Below are 19,401 nucleotides of genomic sequence, written 5' to 3'. Positions count from 1 at the left end.
ACTTTTTTTTTTGTAAAAACAAGGGCTTAAAAAGCGAAAAGGAGAATGGATCCTGACAGAGAAGTCACACACCTGTATGTAAGTGTTCTTGTTTTACAATCCTTCATCCTGGTGGTAGATTTCCTTTAAAGAGCATGTAGAGCATATATACCTATATAACATTGGTTCGGATTTGGTCTTTATTTGTCAGATGTTTATATTAGGAAATAGTACACACTGTACTTTACCCTGCTGCACAATGTGATTTTTTTTAATGAAACAAGGATTGTGACATGCAGAATTTGGATGAAATACCAATATAACCTTTAAAACATTAAACAGAGGATGATGGCAGCTCATGAAAGCAGGAGCACATGACCTTGTGTCCTAGTATTGTGTGGAACACTGTATTCCTTACAGGACAGTTATATGGGACAGGACAAGTACACGGCCTATTAACCCCTCTACAGGGATCTCTAGCAGGACCCTAACTTCTTCCGTCTTGTGATTACTCTCTACATGACTGGAGGCAAATACATTTTATGAAACTTTTGAGTCAATGCTGGACCTGTGAGAAGAAGACCCTTGTCTCATATCAGCTAGAGAACATCTAGTAAGGAAGGTTCTACTGTGAGATGGTCATGATGTTCCTCAGGATCTAGACTCCTTCCCAAAATGGTCATCCTGTTGTCTGGTGTCATGGTATAGAATGTATCCAGCTGGAATGATGGAATGTTACAAGTATCGCCTGTACAGAGACAGGATTCTGGGCTTCAAGCCAGCAATGAGTATCTATCGCGGCGTCCTAGGATCAGCCATGGAAGGAAATGCAGTCAAACGTATGTAGCATATACAAAGGCTTGTGTAGAACCCTGGTACATGTATAAAAAGTTAAAAATGTATTATTTTTGGCAAGGGGGATGAATTTTTTTTTCATATAACTTTATTTCACATCATCAGATTGATGTGAGTGCTATATCAGCATGTCCTGCATGAATGTCCTACAGAATTATCCACCAGGACAGCAATGCTGCAGAATATCTGTGGATGAGCTTTTATGTAAAAAGTTATAAAGTTGCCCACGCCACGGGATCATGTCTAATAATAGCCATACTTATTGATTTAATAGCATCGCTTAATAGATCTGCTTTTGTAAAAATTCCCTATGTTCGGCTGTGTGAATAATATCATATTGAGCTAATCCCCTCTCTAATACTTGTATAGCAGCATAAGGATGTTCTGCTGGAAGTTCATCAGTGCAATCAAATGTAGTATGAATATTATTAATTAATTAGCGATCCATTTGAATTTGTGTGATCAAGACCGGCATTAGGGAGCGGCAAATTGAGCATTTGGTCAGGGCCCCCTGTCCTAAAGGAACCACCTCTATGTGGACTTTTGTAAGCAGAGGATGTATTTCTCTTTTCATACCCCTTGGTTGAATGCCCGAGTGAAGATGCTTATCATCTATCTCCTGTCTATCTATCTACTGCAGCACGGTGGCTTAGTGAGCATTACAGCCTTGCAGTGCCTGGGCCCTGGGTTCACGTCCCAGGGTCAACATCTGCATAGAATTTGTATGTTCTCTCCGTGTTTGTGTGGGTTTCCTCCGGGTCCTCCGGTTTCCTCCCACACTCCAAAAACATACTGGTAGGTTTTTTAGATTGTGAGCCCCATTGAAGACAGGGACTGATTTGGAAGCTCTGTGTAGATCTGTGTGTGCTCTACTACCGTATTTGTCTCTCATATCTATATTTTATCATCTATCTATATATAATCTACATTATATGTCTGCATCTATAAATCTATATCATCTTTCATATATATCTTCATCATCAGTCTATCTATCTATCTATCTATCTGTCTGTCTGTCTATCTATCTATCTATCTATCTATCTATCTATCTATCTATCTATCTATCTATCTATCTATCTATTTATCTATCATCTGTCTATATCCTATAAAATCCTCCTACATTCCCATATTACAGATACTTACCTACTACAGCTTGTAAACTACAAAGTGTTATTATTGTTCAGGACTATTGGAGCCTCTTACTGAATGTGACTGATCATAAAATAGTTTTATTTTGGGGCCCCACATTTAGTTTTTCCCAGGGCCCCACTTTGTCTAAAACCGGCCCCGTGTGTGATGAGAGTTATTAAAATAATAATCTTTATTTATATAGAGATATAGTTGATAGCGCTTTACAAATGATAGGGAACATATACAAATAAAATAAGACGTTACAGAGTACAAACAGTCATATGGGACAATTGGAGAGCTCTTAAGAACCTACAGTCTATTCTATAATCTTAATATATGACATTATGCTACTTGGGTAGACCCCCTTACACACTTTTATGGACCAACACTGGTGACTGGAAGAAGATGCCCCAGACAATCCAAACACTGTGGGGGAGATTCATCAAACTGTCTAAGTTTAAGAATGTGCTTACTTACCCATGGCAACCAATTACAGCTCCCCTTTAAAATATTCATGAGCCCTGGTAAAATGAAAGCTGAGCCGTTGCCATGGGCAATTAAGCACATTCTTACACTTAGAGAGCTTTATAGATCTCCCCCAGTGAACATAATTGTCAGCTATTATATTATATATAAGGAAAATGTTTAAATAGTCCTCATAGGACAACACCTTTTATCCCACATTATTTACTATTCCTTTAAAAATAATTACGGTGTACTTGGTAAGATTTCTCCATGGCTAATGGCATAGTATAGTTGGAATTTATCATTTTAAATTTTGGCCTAATTTCAGGCTGAGCCCAAACAAAGGATTAGTCCCCAAACATTCTGTAACCAGGGACCAACTGCAAGCAACATTTTTATTCCAGGGATCGGTGGTGGGTTGCTGAAAAATCTAATTTTGTCTGCCCTAACCTGGTACCTAGCCCCCACCCCTTGTGTACCCACAAAGTGCAATACCAGTCCCTTATTGGCCTATATAATGTACTTGTTCCTACACCTCCCCCTCTTATATTGTCTTCATTCCTGGAGCCCACTTATAATGCCCCCTTTCCCGCAGCTCACCCGCTTATAATTCCCCTTTTCCTGCAGCAGCTCCCATTATATTGCCTTTCTTCCTGCAGCTCTGCTTATAATGCCACCTTCCCTGCATCAGCTCCCCTTATACTGCGCATTTTTCCTGCAGCCCCCCCTTATAATGCTCCCTTACCTGCAGCATATAATGCCTCCTTTCCTGCAGCAGCTTCCCTTATACTGCCCATTTTTCCTGCAGCTTCCCCCTTATAATGCTCCCTTACCTGCAGCATATGCCTCCTTTCCTGCAGCAGCTCCCCTTATACTGCCCATTCTTCCTGCAGCCCCCTTATAATGCTCCCTTACCTGCGGCATATAATGCCTCCTTTCCTGCAGCAGCTCCCCTTATACTGCCCATTCTTCCTGCAGCCCCCCTTATAATGCTCCCTTACCTGCGGCATATAATGCCTCCTTTCCTGCAGCAGCTCCCCTTATACTGCTCATTTTTCCTGCAGCTCCCCCCTTATAATGCTCCCTTACGTGCAGCATATGCCTCCTTTCCTGCAGCAGCTCCCTTTATACTGCCCATTCTTCCTGCAGCCCCCCTTATAATGCTCCCTTACCTGCGGCATATAATGCCTCCTTTCCTGCAGCAGCTCCCCTTATACTGCTCATTTTTCCTGCAGCTCCCCCCTTATAATGCTCCCTTACGTGCAGCATATGCCTCCTTTCCTGCAGCAGCTCCCCCTATACTGCCCATTCTTCCTGCAGCTCCCCCCTTATAATGCTCCCTTACCTGCAGCATATAATGCCTCCTTTCCTGTAGCCCCCCATATAATTCCCCCTTTAATGCAGCCTTATACAATAACAAGCAGATTTATGAATTCTTGGGTTTTTTAGGGAAGGATAGGTAATGTTGAATTTCAATGCCTGGTTTTATTACTCGCATCAATATCATAATAACTGGGAAAACCCCTATAGCAGCCCTCATACTATATTTCCTGTACCTCCATCATATTTGTGTTGTGTAAATTATAACAATATATTTCGTAAAAAGGAAGAAAAATTTGAAAAAGAGGAAAGCATTGAATTCCAGAAAAAGTATGTTAATATCAAAGTTCACGTAAAGAACAATAGAAGCTTTTCCAAAACAAATGACTTGGCCAGACAGTCATATAGGAATATTATCAGAACCATCGACACTTTAGGATCTCGTACTGTGAAGTTTTGACAGTTCAGCAACTAATTAGTTCGGCTCTATAACCACAGGCCATATAACCACCATAACAAGTTGACAAAGACCTAAAAGTCACCGAAATGTTTTGTGTTCTAAAAGAAGTTTCTGGTTTGAGGGTCAAGTGGTAACATTTATTATATAACGGGATGTTTCTTCACTCATGTTTTTTTTTAATGCAGGTAATATTTGAGTATTCCATGACCAGGGGTGGTAACGAGAAACACTTTTAGACTTGAACTGAGTACAAATCACACTTTTCTACGCTGCAGCCCCTCTACTGAGTATTCTGGGTACTTCTTTGTCTGAATCCTAGAGCAGACAACCCCATCTATTAAATATTTATTTATTAAAACTCCCTTTAAACATTAGCACATTGGGGAGGGGGGACATTCATTATCAGCTTTACGCCATATATATATTTTTGGCATTTTTTGTGGGTTTTTTCTTTGTAGTTTGCGACATGTGCCATATTTATGATGTGCCGGCGCCACAATTTAGCTTCTTTCCCTTCAGTCACACCTTCTAAAAGTCTACCAACTTCTAAACCCCTTCATGCTCATTTGTTCTTCTTATGGCGTGCCAAATACATTACAGAATTCATTTTCAGAAAATAATTTATATGGTTTATGTAAAGAAAGTTTATACAATTTTCCAATATACTTTCTGTATCAATTCCTTACAGTTTTCAAGATCTCTGCTTGCTGTCCTGCTATAGAATGCTTCATTGTTTACTTCCAGCGGATAGAATGCTGTCCATGGTTATGTGATGTGCACCATTTATTATAAGACATAGAGGCACATTTACTTACCTGTCCCGTCGCGATCCCTGAGGTGCGTTGTCTGACGAGGATTCGGAGCTGCCGTGATTCACTAAGATCGTGCGTCCAATTTCCTGCATGTGTCGCTTCCCCGCTCAGGTCCACCGGAGTTCACCATCTTCTTCCCGGTGTATGTGAGTGCATTGTCTTGCGACACAATTTGAATGTTAAATTCTGCGGTTTGTCCGAATCATTCAGGTTGTCCGATGGCCATGCCCCCCAATTTTTTAACGCATGAAAGCCGATGTGCCAAAATCTCATCGCGTGGGCTTAAACCCATGTGCAATTCAGTGCAAATTGGAAAAATTCAGGGAACCCGACGGAAATGCGTTCCGTGGACCCTTAGTAAATGTGCCCCATAGCTCTTATTACTCTCTGTGATATAATGGCTCGTGCACCTGTGTGACATCACATGACCATGGTCAGATTTCTATGAACTGGATGTAAACTTAGAAGCTTTATATAGTAGGACAGCAGGGGGAGATCTAGAAAACCATGGGGAATTGATACAGAAAGTATATTGGAAAAATTGGATAATTTTTCCTTACATAAACCATATCAGTTATTTACTGAACGTATACAACCCCTTTAAAGGACACCATGATAAAGGACTGTATGCAAATGAGCCTGAGGGGCTCCAGACTCGATAGGTGTTACTGGAGCGCCTCAGGCTCATATGCATACAGTCCTTCATCCGGGTGGTAGATGCCCTTTAAGTTTGTGGTCCGTAACATGTGCAAAACACAGCTAAAATTGGGCGCCAAAAAAGAACTACTAGTGCCAAAAATAATGAATGCCTCCCATTGGCTTTCTCAATGACATGTATCTCTTTGGACTCCTGTCCATACTCCACAGCTCCATTTTCTGGCAGCAGTAGGGATAAGGCTTTGGGGTAGGTGTGAACAGACAATGTTTTTGAATCATTGATTTTAATGGCTTCTGTTAATGTTTCTTTAAACAATCGCAGCAGAACAACATTAGCTGAAGAGAACAGCGAGCCATTAGTGAAAGGTCATTGGGCTAGTTACAATCTGAGAACACTTCTTTCATCCTACAGGTATGTGCGAGCTAGTAAAATCATTAAAGCTCCTTCTACTCTGAGACCACAAAATAAGTCAGTTCCCAGACGCCCTCTGGTTCTAACTCAACAGACCATCAATTTTTAATCCTTGGCTTTGGTTAAAGTATTTTTCTCCTTCCTGTCATTATGGTTATACATCGATGCAATGTGCACAGTGGGTGCTGCTCTTCTGGTGAGAGTAAGGGAGTAAATGGATCATTTTCTCAGCGGGTCATCGGGTCTGCATGGTTTCAGCCTGTCAGATGTCACTTACTCCAGGCAGAAATACATAGAAGTTCACTTCAATCTAAAACAAAAGAATTAAGAAAATAAAACTTTAAATATAATTTTTTTAAAATTATTTTTAAAATTTATTTTTATTTATTTTATGGCTGTAAAAAAAAGTGTTGCGGTCCAGATCTTTCTATCTTCAAATATTAGTATCACATGCTAACTACTTATTAAATGAACACTTAAGGAAAAACAATGCACTAGTCTGGTACGGGCCTAAAGGATTGTTCATTTTTTGTTGTCTTTATATTCCATCCTTCAATATACATTTGAAGTATCTGTAGTTTTTTGGGGGGAATTTATCATTTTTGTTGGAATGTATTCAGTGCAATGGCAAGAAACTATTGCATGGGGGCAAATTATCCACAATCTCTATGCTTTAGTATAATTTTCTGGTATTGAGGAGCAATTCAGTATTTTGCCTAGATTATGTAAGAAACATAAGCACAGATAATACTGCCAAACGGTTTCAGATAGTACTGTCTCCTTGTTGCTTTTTTGTAGATTATGTAAGCTCAGAAAGTACTTGTTTCCCTCTACAGATGTTGTAAACACTTGTAGTTTTTTTTTACCAGTTACTTCTTGCTAATAATGTATGTAAAGATAGTGCTGCCTCCTTGTTTCTAACTACGATAATTCTTTCTCTCTAATTAATAAAGATATAGAGACTTTTGCCCCTTTTATTTCTCACTGTATGTAAGCACAGATAGTAACATATCCTTGTTTCTCTCTGTAGTCTTTGTATGGGCACATTTCACCATTGCTTTGCTTCATTGAAAATAATATATTGTATAATATATAATATATTGCCATCTGGGACTCGCATCTATCCTGAGAAGGGGATCTGCAATGACTTTGCAATGCAGTGCTCTCTTTTGGTTCAGGTCGGTGGGAGCTGCGAAAATAGTGTCTAGAAGCTTGGACATAATTGTTGCTCCAAGAGACTTGAATGGAGAGTGGCTGCGCATGAATGACCACTGGGCCTGGCCCTTGTTATAAGAACAAATGGTGGTCTCAGTGGTGGGACTCATAAATGAGGGGATGGAAATGAAGTGGATATGTCAATATGTCAAGCCATTAAAAGTCCCCTATCCTCCGCTTTAAACCAGAAGGCCGGGAGGGTCGCAGAGTGTAAGCTCTTGATAAGTTCCCCCCATTCTTTTTTCTTTTCGTGTCTCTCTTTAAATGATAGAATAATTTACCAATTTCTCTCTGTATAGGATAGAGGCACAGATAGTATTATCTCTCTTTTTACCCCATAAAAATGATGCAGACTTCCTCTGTGCCACTTCTTGCTTCAGTAATAATATACATTTTGCAATAAGAGGATTAAGATGAAGCTAGAACTATTATTTACTATGGTGAAATCCTGGATACCAAAATGTATCTTGTCCCTATCCCACATATATTATCCATTACAGCTTCATTAAGCCATAACCTGTCACCAGGAATGTCATTTTTAGCTGGTGACAGGTCCTAAAAACATATGCTGATTTTAAAAATGCCTTTGTTCGCATTCCGAAACATGTCAGTACTTTATATAAATGTAATTCACATTACCTGGCTTCCTGTCAGCAGTGTGTGGTGAATCCCCAGGGAGGGGCAGCTGCAGCCTGTCTGTGCCTATGTCAATCTCCTTTCCTCCACACTCATACAGCTTCCTCACCTCTCCCCGATATGCAGCAGAGGGAGGGGGGTGTTGTAGAGGAAGAATGCATGTGCGGATACAGTCACACACAGGCTTCATCTTCCCCTCCCCTGGGACTCACCACATGCTGCTGGTAGGAACCCAGGTAATGTGAATTAAACTTATATAAAGTACTGAAATGATTCAGAATGCTGACAAAGCCATTTTTAAAATCAGCATAGCAGAGGCTATTGGAACATAACACTAGCTAAATATGACATTCCTGGTGACAGGTTCCCTTTATTTAGGGTCTGGATTATTGTGGGAGACATCATGAAGATCATTGAGTGGCCATTCTGCTTCCTAGAGTGCTGGAGGCGATATAATGTGGTTACTATAATAAATTGCTAATCTCTAGACATAATATCAAACTATGGAACAAAAAATATTTAATATAGAAAAAAAAATGAATATTTCATATCTTCCTCTTAAATAAGATGACAATTGAATATGATATTGTTTTACGCATCCTGACAGATATCATAATGTAACAATGTCCTCCTGTCAGACACCAATTTGTGATTATTTAATTAGGTGATTAAAATTCTGCCAGCATGTGACCAAGCCAACTGGTTCAGTGGGGCACTGGGAGGAATATTAATCCCACTCTATTTATACTGCGGTCATGGATTGACCAGGTCACGTTACACAGGTATCAGAAAGCCAATTTCTCATCTGACCAAAGATTCCATGTGGTGACGCATTGCTCCCAGGGCTGGGGCTATAAAGCATGTGGCATTTATTATACAGTAGTTTTTATAGCACATCTCGTAGTTATAACTTATCTATGGAGCTGCCTGGTCTGATGGTAATGAACATTTACATTGAATACATTGCTAGAATGTTTTCCAGTGCTGAAACAATCTGTCCTTCAGCAGTTTGTCTTACATGTATCATTCATGCTACTTTGTGTATTATTCAATGTCATAATCGATCATCATTCATATTATTCATATTAGCACTGAGAGTATAGGAAGTAAGAAAGATGGGAGTTTCCAAGAGCAAACTAACTTTTATGCAATAATGAAAATTATTTTATAAACTCTAGTGCACTTTTGTGATTAAAGGGGTTTGCACATTAAAGGCACCCCCTCTTCACAGGATGCCTTAAAAAGGTTTGCCCATTAAAGGAAGTTCTCAAGTTATAACCCCCTAGTGATGTTTAGACAATAAAGATAATTTACTTTACAATTTTACTCAATTTTATTGTTGTTTTAGCTCCTATCACTGATGGTCAGTGTAATATTCCTGAGTGTGGGCGAGGACTCTCTATGCAGACACATCATGATTCCTCTGGGCTATGAGATGCTTTGTGCTGACAATGTGCTTTGATTATCAGGGTACAGGGTTAATCTACACTTTTATTAAGCTTCTGAACAATCTACTAGTATCTTACACATAGATAAAGAGAGATGAGACAGATCAGAGATGAGAGATGATGAGATCCATTAGATGAATATAACACACAATGACACTCTGCTAATTCACCTATATCACACACTGTCCGCTATACTACATCTCAGCTATAACACACACAGTTAGTTGTGCCATTTCCCTCTTTCCTATGCTATAAAGACCTTTTCTAGCCTGTAGCTTGTAGAGTGAGTCTGTGCAAGCTGCTACTTACCGACAGGGAGTGTCTGGGTGTGTCTATGTGTGAGCATCTCTTTTAATGGAGGAGGAGGGGCAGAGAGCACACTGCATCCTGCAGACAGGATAAGCTATTAATGAGAAGAATCTGCCCTTCCTTACCATAGAAGATTTACGGCTGCATCCCAGGCAACCAAAATTGAATATACCCGGACGGACAGGTTGGAAATATATCTGTGAATTGCTGTATTTTTGTTACTAACAGTGAATTACAGAATGTGTTCTTTTGTTATCCTGAGTATATTTACGAATCTTGTCTTCGTCGGAATACCCCTTCAAGGCTAGTGCAACATCCCCTTTGGCCGACAACATGTGGGGGCAGCAGGAACTAGAACTTGGAGTGGCTGGCTATGATGGCAACTAGGCCGTAGGTGTCACAGAAGTAAAGCAAGAAGAGGGGGGGGGGGCAGCATATGCAGAAGGTATCCCCCTGGGGCACTCCCAGTGAAGATGGCTAATTCTCTGGCAGAGGTTTTGTGGGAGGCCTGTGATGGTAGCAGCAGTCTAGGCACACACAGAGAGGAGCAGAAATTCCTCAATATTATGGCTGCTTTTATTGGCAGGTTTGTAACAACAGAAACACAATAAAGGAAGGCTCTTTTATTTTGGAGGCTAGCAGGTCTGTGGATCGGCTGGCTGTATGGTGATGATGAGAGCCAGCGGACTGCAAGAATGTCAGCAGTAGCAGCACACAGAGACACAGGAATCTCTATGGAGACAAATCTAGAAGGACAGAGTCCAAAAAGAGCTGAAGACCAAAAATACAGAGGTCCAAATAGAGGGAGAATGTATAGATTTTTTTCTGGAACTCTCTGAGGTGCCAGCCAATCATTAGCCTGGAAGCTTGAAGAAAGATACTTTTAACATAAATATAATATTAACCATTTTAGTACAACAATGTAGTAAAAGGATCCTGGGATAGGAAAAGGGGTCTCATTACCCAAGTTTCTGAGTTGGGGGAAGCCCAATAGGGCAGTCAGCCCACTAGGTCCTTTGGAACTCCATTGACCAGAGTTTATAATGGCTCAACTCCAGGACATTACAGTGCTCCAAGACAGGGACAGAGGTTTTAATGATTTTGCATACTATCTCCATCCACAGGATAAGTGATAACAAAATGAGGGTCCATCTGCTTGAACTCCCACCGATCATGAGGGTCATGTTCTCATTAATGGGCGGAGCAGCATGTTGAGCATGTGTCCTGCTGCTCCATTCAACTACATAGGAGTGACAGAAATTGCTGAGCACAGCTCTCGGATATCTCTGACATCTCTGTAGATAGGGAATAGACGTTTCTCCACCTGAAGCTCCATCAATTCGTGAGAATGGGACTCTTGTTCTCCAGATTTCTGGTGGTCCATTCTCCTGAACAGTGACCCAGCAGTTGGATATGCTGTGGATAGGGGATAACTTGCAAAATTGCTTCTACCCCTTTTATGAGAAAACTTTAAGGGTGTTTGTGTATCAGAAAAGTAGAGTAGAGTTCTGTAGTTCATTAGGTTTTACAGACTCAATCCGCATTATATATTTAGGAATAAAGGGATGCAGTTGGGTTAGTCAAATTGCATTTGGGCCCAGTGCCCTACATGCAGCGGTTTTTCCGAATCCGCCGAGTTTTTGTTCGTCCACGTCCCCCAATTTCTGTTGCGTGCATGCCAGCGTCGATGTGCCACAATCCGATCGCGTGCGCCAAAATCCCGGGGCAATTCAGGGGAAATCGGCGCAAATCGGAAATATTCGGGTAACACGTCGGGAAAACGCGAATCGGGCCCTTAGTAAATGACCCCCAATATGGATAAAATAGTGCACATCCTCCATTCTTTAGTTTGTCAGGTTTGATGATGGGGCCCCCTGACACTGCGGGCCCCATAGCAGCTACTATGGTTGCTGCCGCTGTAGTTACTCCCCTGTAGGTAGCTGTCAATCAATAAGTAGGACCACCCACTGGACTACTAACCCCACAATGTGCTGAAGTTTTTATAAATCGGTGCTGCATATTTACCATTTCAGGTTTGCTCTAACAGTTTAAACCTACATTGTTTGAGACTGTTTCAACCTAATTACTTCTGAATTATTTTAATAGTATATTACTAGAAGGGCACTGAAGGGTAGAGGATAGGGTATACCTTTCTGATCATATGCATATGAGCACAGCATATGATAAGTCTCGTCCCGATGACTCCATGGTTGTATGGACTCCATGGTGTCATTGCAGGCCCTGCATCAAGTGCTACCACTGAATGGGTCTCCTAAGGTCTGGTGCATGATGCCAACCATAGCAGAGGGGACATTTTGGGGCAAGAATACTTTAGTTCTAAAGTCATTTACATTTCACTTCAAAGTTGATTTTGTAGATGATGCCCCAGCACTGAGCCATGAAAGGAACATAACTAGGAAGATGTTGATCAACTTGCCAACATACTGCTTCGACTTTAGTAGTTCAATTTCTGTTGAAAGGTTCCTTTAAAGGTAGTAGAATAATTTGACAAAAAATGCATGCCCCTTTAAATATCGTAAAAGCCCATGTTGCAGGTAGGAGGTATTCTGCACTTCAGGTAAGGTTACCTCCTGGCTGAGCCGATGTGCTAGATATGACAGTGTCCCAGGATAGCCTTTCTGTATGCCCGTCCCAAGGTCACATAAGATAAATCCAAATTTCTGAAATATACATTGTTACTATTTAACTTTTCTAAAAGAATGAATGAATCGCGCCTTGAGCACACAAGTCCCTATGAAAAAGAGGAAGAAAAAAATCTGCAGTATAAACGAGTGCACACCCAGTGCTCTGTGGGTTAAGAGTTGTGCGAATATCTGGCTGCACAAGTGGCATTCCTGGTTAAGCCCCGGGGTCTTTCACTTTCGGAGGGAGAACGTTTTCCATTCTGAATGATCATGCTGTAGTGACATGTGGGTCTCCGAGTGACTAGCGAGCACTTGACATGAAGCCGTAACCAGCATGTGCTTTCCTGCTTCAGCGAAGGGCCCAGAGCACGAGTCAAAATAGCTGCGTGATGTCACATTATAATGAGAATGTGCTCCGGCCAATTGGTGCCAAGAATTGTCTGGACAAGGGTGGATTCCTTTTACAGTCTTTTTAAAGAGACATTATTCACAACCGCACATGACAATCCCCTGCCTGGCTTTTCCTGATGTGGAATTTTATAAAAGGAGTCTTATCAGTCCGCACTGACCGTCCCCAAGCAGGAAGATCTTGTATGGTATCTGCAGCCTGTTTCACCACTTAAGGAGAAGAATTCAGTGTGTGCAGATCTCTAGCAGAGGCTGCAATGCGCCCTGACCGGGAGATCCTCCACCACAATCCCTAAACTCCAAGGAGTCAAATATTTAACAAGTGAATTTCTCCAGAATCTTCAATTCTGTATTTTTCTTCACCTCTATTTTTAGCAACGTTGTATTTTAGTTTTTGACTTGCTGTGGATATGATCTACTGAAGTGGCACAACTTACTTCCCCTGATGAAGCGTTTTGGCAGCCTCAGAGGTAGCAAGAAGCGAAAGGATCAGGGACGGGGGAATGAGAGGCGACAATCAGAACCTCATGGACTCCTAGGTATGATGTGTACACCTTGCTGTGTTCGGATTTTGCATATACAAATTTGCCTTGTTTTCCCTAATATGCCCTGTACAGTCAGGTCTTCCTATTATTTCTCCGAAAAATTGAAACCTGTTAATGATAAAAGTCCTGAAAGTCCATATGGTGTATATCTATATATATGTATATGTGTATATATGTGTATATATATATATATATGTATATATACATATCACACACACTATATGGACTTTCAGAATATTATCACTACATCTATCTATCTATCTATCTATCTATCTATCTATCTATCTATCTATCTATCTATCTATCTATGTCCTGACTGCATGTGTGATGTAGTACATACATAGATAGACATAAATAGATGGATTAGATAGATTGGATAGGAGATAGATTGCAGTAAGACCTCTTTAAGACAATTAAGGAAAAAATGCATTAAAAAGAGTAATCGAGTCTAAATAAAGGAGGTCTCTTTAAGTGTGTTACCACTCTGGTATATTGAGCGCCCATTCATTCATTCATCATTCAAAAATAGAACAACACAAATATGTTTGGTACAGTATCAACGTACAAAATTTAGTTGAGCTAACTTTTTCATCAGCACATAATGCTGCGCTTTATGCTCTGATATTCTGTACCTGAATGCACTTATTTGGACGTCATTTGCAGCTCAATAGTTAAAATTGCTCTGCAATGTTGCAGTGTTACCCTGGCATTAAAGTTCAGACAATCCTCCTATATTTTATGATATTACTATAGCAGAGGGTGGAAAAAGCATGGTAGCTCAGTGGTTAGCACTATAGCCTTGCAGCACTGGAGTCCTGGGTTCAAGTCCCATCCAGGCCATGTTCTCTCCGTGTTTCCTCCCACACTCCAAAACATACTGGTAGGTTGATTAGATTGTGAGCCCTATTGTGATCCTGCCAGAGGAGGCACACACCAGTATGTCAGTGTGCTTGGCTTACATTCCTTCCTTTAAGTGACAGGAGCGCAGTGATGTTTTCAATATGATGACACAGAATGATGCACAGTTTGGTTTATATGTTATGTTATAGGTTTATGTTATATGGCTTAAGTATATTTTATATTTTATTGTGGATTGCTGCATTGAGTATGAGAAACCTTGTGTCTGTGCTCCGGCATCGCCGCGTCATTACTAGCTATCAGTATTTGCCTTTTATTTGCATGTCAATGTATGCAGTATAGTTTGCGTAGGTTTCCTTAGTCACTTGAGTTTGTGACCAAAGGTATCGACATTCTTAAGAATTAGCAAGCAATCCTGACTACCAGAGAAAAGTTAGATTGTAAGCCTTATGGTGACAGGACAGCCATGAGGATCGCTAAAGAAGTTTGGTGCTGGAGAGTAATACATCTGTAACATGACTATATAGATCTTATGGATTGTGTGATAACATTTAGACGAATTGCTTATACATATTAAATGGTAGTGAATGAATTGAATAGTTAAAGGGGTTTTCCATGAATGTAAACAATCTATAGGGGACCAGAAAGAGTCCAACTTTCCTTGTCTCTCCAGTACTTCTGGATCAGCACCTTGCACCCTACTGGAAATTCCAGAAGGTCACAGGACCTGCTCCATCCAATTATCGGCCTCCTCGGACATCGGTTTTCGCTTATGCTCTTCTAAGGGGCATCCATTTATGCGCTGTGTCCTGGTCTGAGGAGGACAGTCATTGGATAAAGCGGGTCCCATGAGCCTCCAGAGCAGGGGCGTAACTTGGAGACGTAGGGCCCCATAGCAGATGTCTGAATGGGGCCCCCTACACCCTAAGAAAATATACATATCTGTATGCTCACACATTTATACACTCTTACATACATACACACATTTATGCACTGAAAAATATGCTGCTCAATGTGCAGCATCATATGTATATAATGGTGAACATCCTCCATTATTTAATGTGTCGGTTCAGATACCGAGGCCCCCTTACACTGTGGGCCCCATAGCAGCTGCCATGGCTGCTACCGCTGTAGTTACGCCCCTGCTGCAGAGGGACATAATGAATGATTCTATATTGAAAAAACACCACCTGTATAGGAGTAAAAAGAGGGGCAGTCTTGATGGGGGTCAGATCATAGTAAGTCTAATATATGGGGATATATCTTCTTTAGATGGGCACAGTTTCTTTGACTTCATTTATTATGTTTTTTTCCTGTGATAGTAGTTTTAGTCTCTATAATGATCATCGTCAAAGAGCCAACATAGTCAATACTTTCTGAAGTCAACTTACTAATTAAAAATGTATTGAGCTTTAATGAGCATATCTCCTGTGTGTGTTATACTAATACTATTATCATTCTATCATAGTGGATCGGGGTATGTTATATTTAGTTAGGGGGTCTCAAACTCTATTTGTACCCAAGAAACCCCAGTCGGATAATGTGTTTTTCCGAATTTTTAGAATATTTTGTCTTCAATCAAAACCTCTTTGTCGTCTTGGTTTCTTTACAATTTAGGCATGATCATTTCTGAGTGTAATAACAGTTGGATAAGTGGCAGAAACACATTAATATTTTAGAGCTTTTTACTGACAACTAGAATCTTCATCAATAGAATATTACAGTAAACAATTCCTGGCTGGGGATTGTTAGTCAGAGTCAGGAGTGCACCAGGCATGAGGCGAGTTGAGCCTCTTGCTTAAGGTCGCACCAAGCGAAGTAAGGACCTAACACTTAATATAAAGCAGGACCTAACACTTAAAAATAATGTCTCTTCACACTCAATTTCAGCAAGTGAGCGAGAGGCTGCATGGAAAACCCAATTGCTAAAAAATAAATTGTTATGTAATTACTGGATGGGGGGGGGGGGGCTGTTCTATAGCTTGCCTCATGCAGGAGGGACTTTAGGATCACCCCTGGTGAGAATCCGTGAATAATACTTGATAACCTAACCAAACATGGACACAAATTGCAAGAAAATGTTAGAAGTTTTCTATTTGGAGTGACCTTAAAACTGTGACCTTATTTATGAAGAATTACAATATGGAAAAATCAATTGATCAAAACATCAATAAAACATTATTAATATGTGCATGTAAACAAACATGTAAACATTGTTTCTGACCATCATGTCATATGCAATTTTCATTGTCCAATAATTAATCTGCAGATTGTAATTCTCTCTGAGCGGTCGAGTGGAGCCCTAGGTGCTGTGACTCACTGCTCCCTCCTCCCTTCTCTTACCTCCTGTCTTGCTAGTAAGTTGAAAAAACAGATTATAGAAGAAGGCAGGAGGATGATAAAGGCTACAGTATGTACAACCGTTACAATGGTAATTGGTGAAAGGGATACTTTAACTGATAATAACTTTTCTCGTATTCACTTGATTTATGCAAAGTTTGTTGAAAATTGATCCATAGTAGAGATGAGCGAGTATACTCGTCCGAGCTTGATGCTCCTTTGAGTATTAAGGTACTCGAAACGGCTCGTTGCTCGGACGAGTATTTCCCCTGCTCGAGATCGAGCATTTAATTAAAAAAACACAGTGAAGAACAATGAAGAATAGAATAAAAACTGTGAACACAGTGAACACAGGATCATTTAAGTGAAAAACACAGTGAAGAATAGATTACAGATGTTCGGCACATCTGCTTACTTGTCGGAAGATATGTGCGGAACGGTGCGAACAAAATAGTATGTGAAGAACACATTGAAGAACACGGTGAGCAGGACAGAGACACCAGGGAGCGGCACAGAGACACCGGGGAGCAGCACAGAGACACCAGGGAGCAGCACAGGCAGCGGCAGGCACGGAGACAGCGGGGCAGCGGCAGGCACGGAGACAGCGGGGCAGCGGCAGGCACGGAGACAGCGGGGCAGTGGCAGGCACGGAGACACCGGGGCAGCGGCAGGCACGGAGACATCGTGGGCAGCGGCAGGCACGGAGACATCGTGGGCAGCGGCGGGCACGGAGACATCGTGGGCAGCGGCGGGCACGGAGACAGCGGGGCAGCGGCGGGCACGGAGACAGCGGGGCAGCGGCGGGAACGGAGACAGCGGGACAGCGGCAGCACGGAGACACCAGGGCAGCGGCAGCACGGAGACACCGGGGCAGCAGCAGGCACGGAGACAGCGGGGCAGCGGCGGGCACGGAGACAGCGGGGCAGCGGTGGGCACGGAGACAGCGGGGCAGTGGCGGGCACGGAGACACCGGGGCAGCGGGAGGCACGGAGACACCGGGGCAGCGGCAGGCACGGAGACACCGGGGCAGCGGCAGGCACGGAGACAGCGGGGCAGCGGCAGGCACGGAGACACCGGGGCAGCGGCAGGCACGGAGACAGCGGGGCAGTGGCAGGCACGAAGGGCAGAGAGATCGGGGAGACTTCAGTGGAAGAAGAGGAGCAGATCCCGGGACAGCGTATCTCCCGACAAGTAAGCAGATGTGCAGAACATCTGCAATCTATTCTTCACTGTGTTTTTCACTGCGTTTTTCACTTAAATTATCCTGTGTTCACTGTGTTCACTGTTTTTATTCTATTCTTCACTGTTCTTCACATCTGCTAACTTGTCGGGAGATAATATACACGCGGAACAGTGAAGAATAGATTGCAGATGTTTGCATACATCTGCTAACTTATCAGTAGACATTCTTTTTCAATTAAATAACACATTTTATTCCCTAACCATGGTCCCTTTGAAAAATGCTCGAGTCTCCCATTGACTTCAATGGGGCTCGTTATTCGAGACGAGCACTCGAGCATCAGGAAAAGTTCGTCTCGAATAACGAGCACCCGAGCATTTTAGTGCTCGCTCATCTCTAATCCATAGTCCATGGCATTCATGTGAATAAGGACTTGCCACTAAAATTCCTCATTAAAGAGTTCCATCAAAATAGCTGATGTGTTTTCCTAGAAAGTGTTATTCCCTGTTCCAGCTACTTGTTTCTTTGTTTCTCTTGTACTTTCCATCTTCTGCACCTATGTCAGGCCAGAGAGAGCAGTTTCTGGGACCTTCTAGCCAGGGGAAAGTTCTGAAGACCAGATGTACCGGTGCAATGTATGTACCGATGTGCAATGAACTGACTTGTGCTCATCACAGGCTGGTGCTTGATGTCTGCTCACACGTCAATGACAGGAGATAAGAGTCACAAACCTATGGCAGCAATAGGACTTTCCATAAGTTTTGTGGTTTGGGCACTTAGCTTTTGCAGTATGTACATATGTGTGTATGAACCTATTTAAAGAAAAGTGCACATATGCTAGCCGAAACTCCCGAAACGACGTTACCGACTTGGCAAGCTTTGTGCAGCGCTGCATGATCTCTGTGCGCTATATAAATAAAGGAATTATTATTATTAATTACTTTGTATCTTAAAGCCATGTTGAACCCAAACCTCACAGTATATTGAGCCTTCATCCATCAGTCTAGAACTGATTACAAGGTAATTTTATTGCAAACGGCAAAAACGTACTATTCTTGCGAAAATAAAGCCAAAAAGAAAACTGTAATTAACATTTTTTATATGTTTGGTAAATTCAAATAACCTTAGATTCAACCCTTTATTATGAAATCATAGAAAAAAAACCCAGACAGGTGTATACAGTATATAACACTTGTCTTATAGTGCCGGTGGTGGCCTTTCATAGATATTCAATCCCCTACCTGCCCGAGGAATGTAATTTAGCCATCAAAGGCCGAGCTGTTTTATACACATGGCTTTCATCTTGACTTTTCCAAATTACTATTTTTATTCTTAACATCTAAGGTATAATCTTTTGGGGGATTGTAGTCTATATTAAATATACAACAAAGAATAGGAAGACATGGGAGGTGGTTTGCTCTGGAAAGCAGATATAACTAAGGTATTATAAATTAAAAATAAAAAGAAGAAGATTTTTCAAAAAAGGTGTTGTAAAGTGAGACAACAGATGTGAGACAGTCTGATGCTGTGCCAGGTTTATCACAACGTGGGGCATTCGTTATTTGTGGTGCTATTACCGGTAGTTGTTTTTGGCGCCCAATTTAGCTGTGATTTGCACTGTGATGTTATAAGACTACCCACATTGGGCCTGACTTGCTGATCTGTGGGGATTTCAGTGATGGGTCCTCCACCGATGACTAAAATGAGGGTTTGATGGGGTCCGAGG

The 19,401-nt window shown here is 41.5% G+C and overlaps 1 protein-coding gene across 5 annotated transcripts in view; it reads left to right on the top strand.

Annotated features, from left to right (window-relative positions):
- Positions 1 to 19,401, top strand: part of PRKAG2 (protein kinase AMP-activated non-catalytic subunit gamma 2) — a 187,671-nt gene that overhangs the window by 95,680 nt on the left and 72,590 nt on the right. The window contains exon 1 of one of the 5 annotated variants that reach the window (XM_072153904.1): positions 409 to 818. The exons of 3 other annotated variants lie outside the window; for them this stretch is intronic. In XM_072153904.1, coding sequence (XP_072010005.1) covers positions 689 to 818 — 130 coding nt within the window. In that variant the 5' untranslated portion in view covers positions 409 to 688. Of the gene's footprint in view, positions 1 to 408; positions 819 to 12,867; positions 13,292 to 19,401 lie in introns of those variants that run through there. One more of the 5 variants, XM_072153905.1, reaches the window with a different exon arrangement.

The sequence above is a fragment of the Engystomops pustulosus genome, chromosome 5 (assembly GCF_040894005.1).
Source record: "Engystomops pustulosus chromosome 5, aEngPut4.maternal, whole genome shotgun sequence".
In the NCBI taxonomy this organism is placed as follows: domain Eukaryota; kingdom Metazoa; phylum Chordata; class Amphibia; order Anura; family Leptodactylidae; genus Engystomops; species Engystomops pustulosus.
Note: the sequence above shows the minus strand (reverse complement) of the source record. Positions and strands in the feature narration are given on the sequence as shown.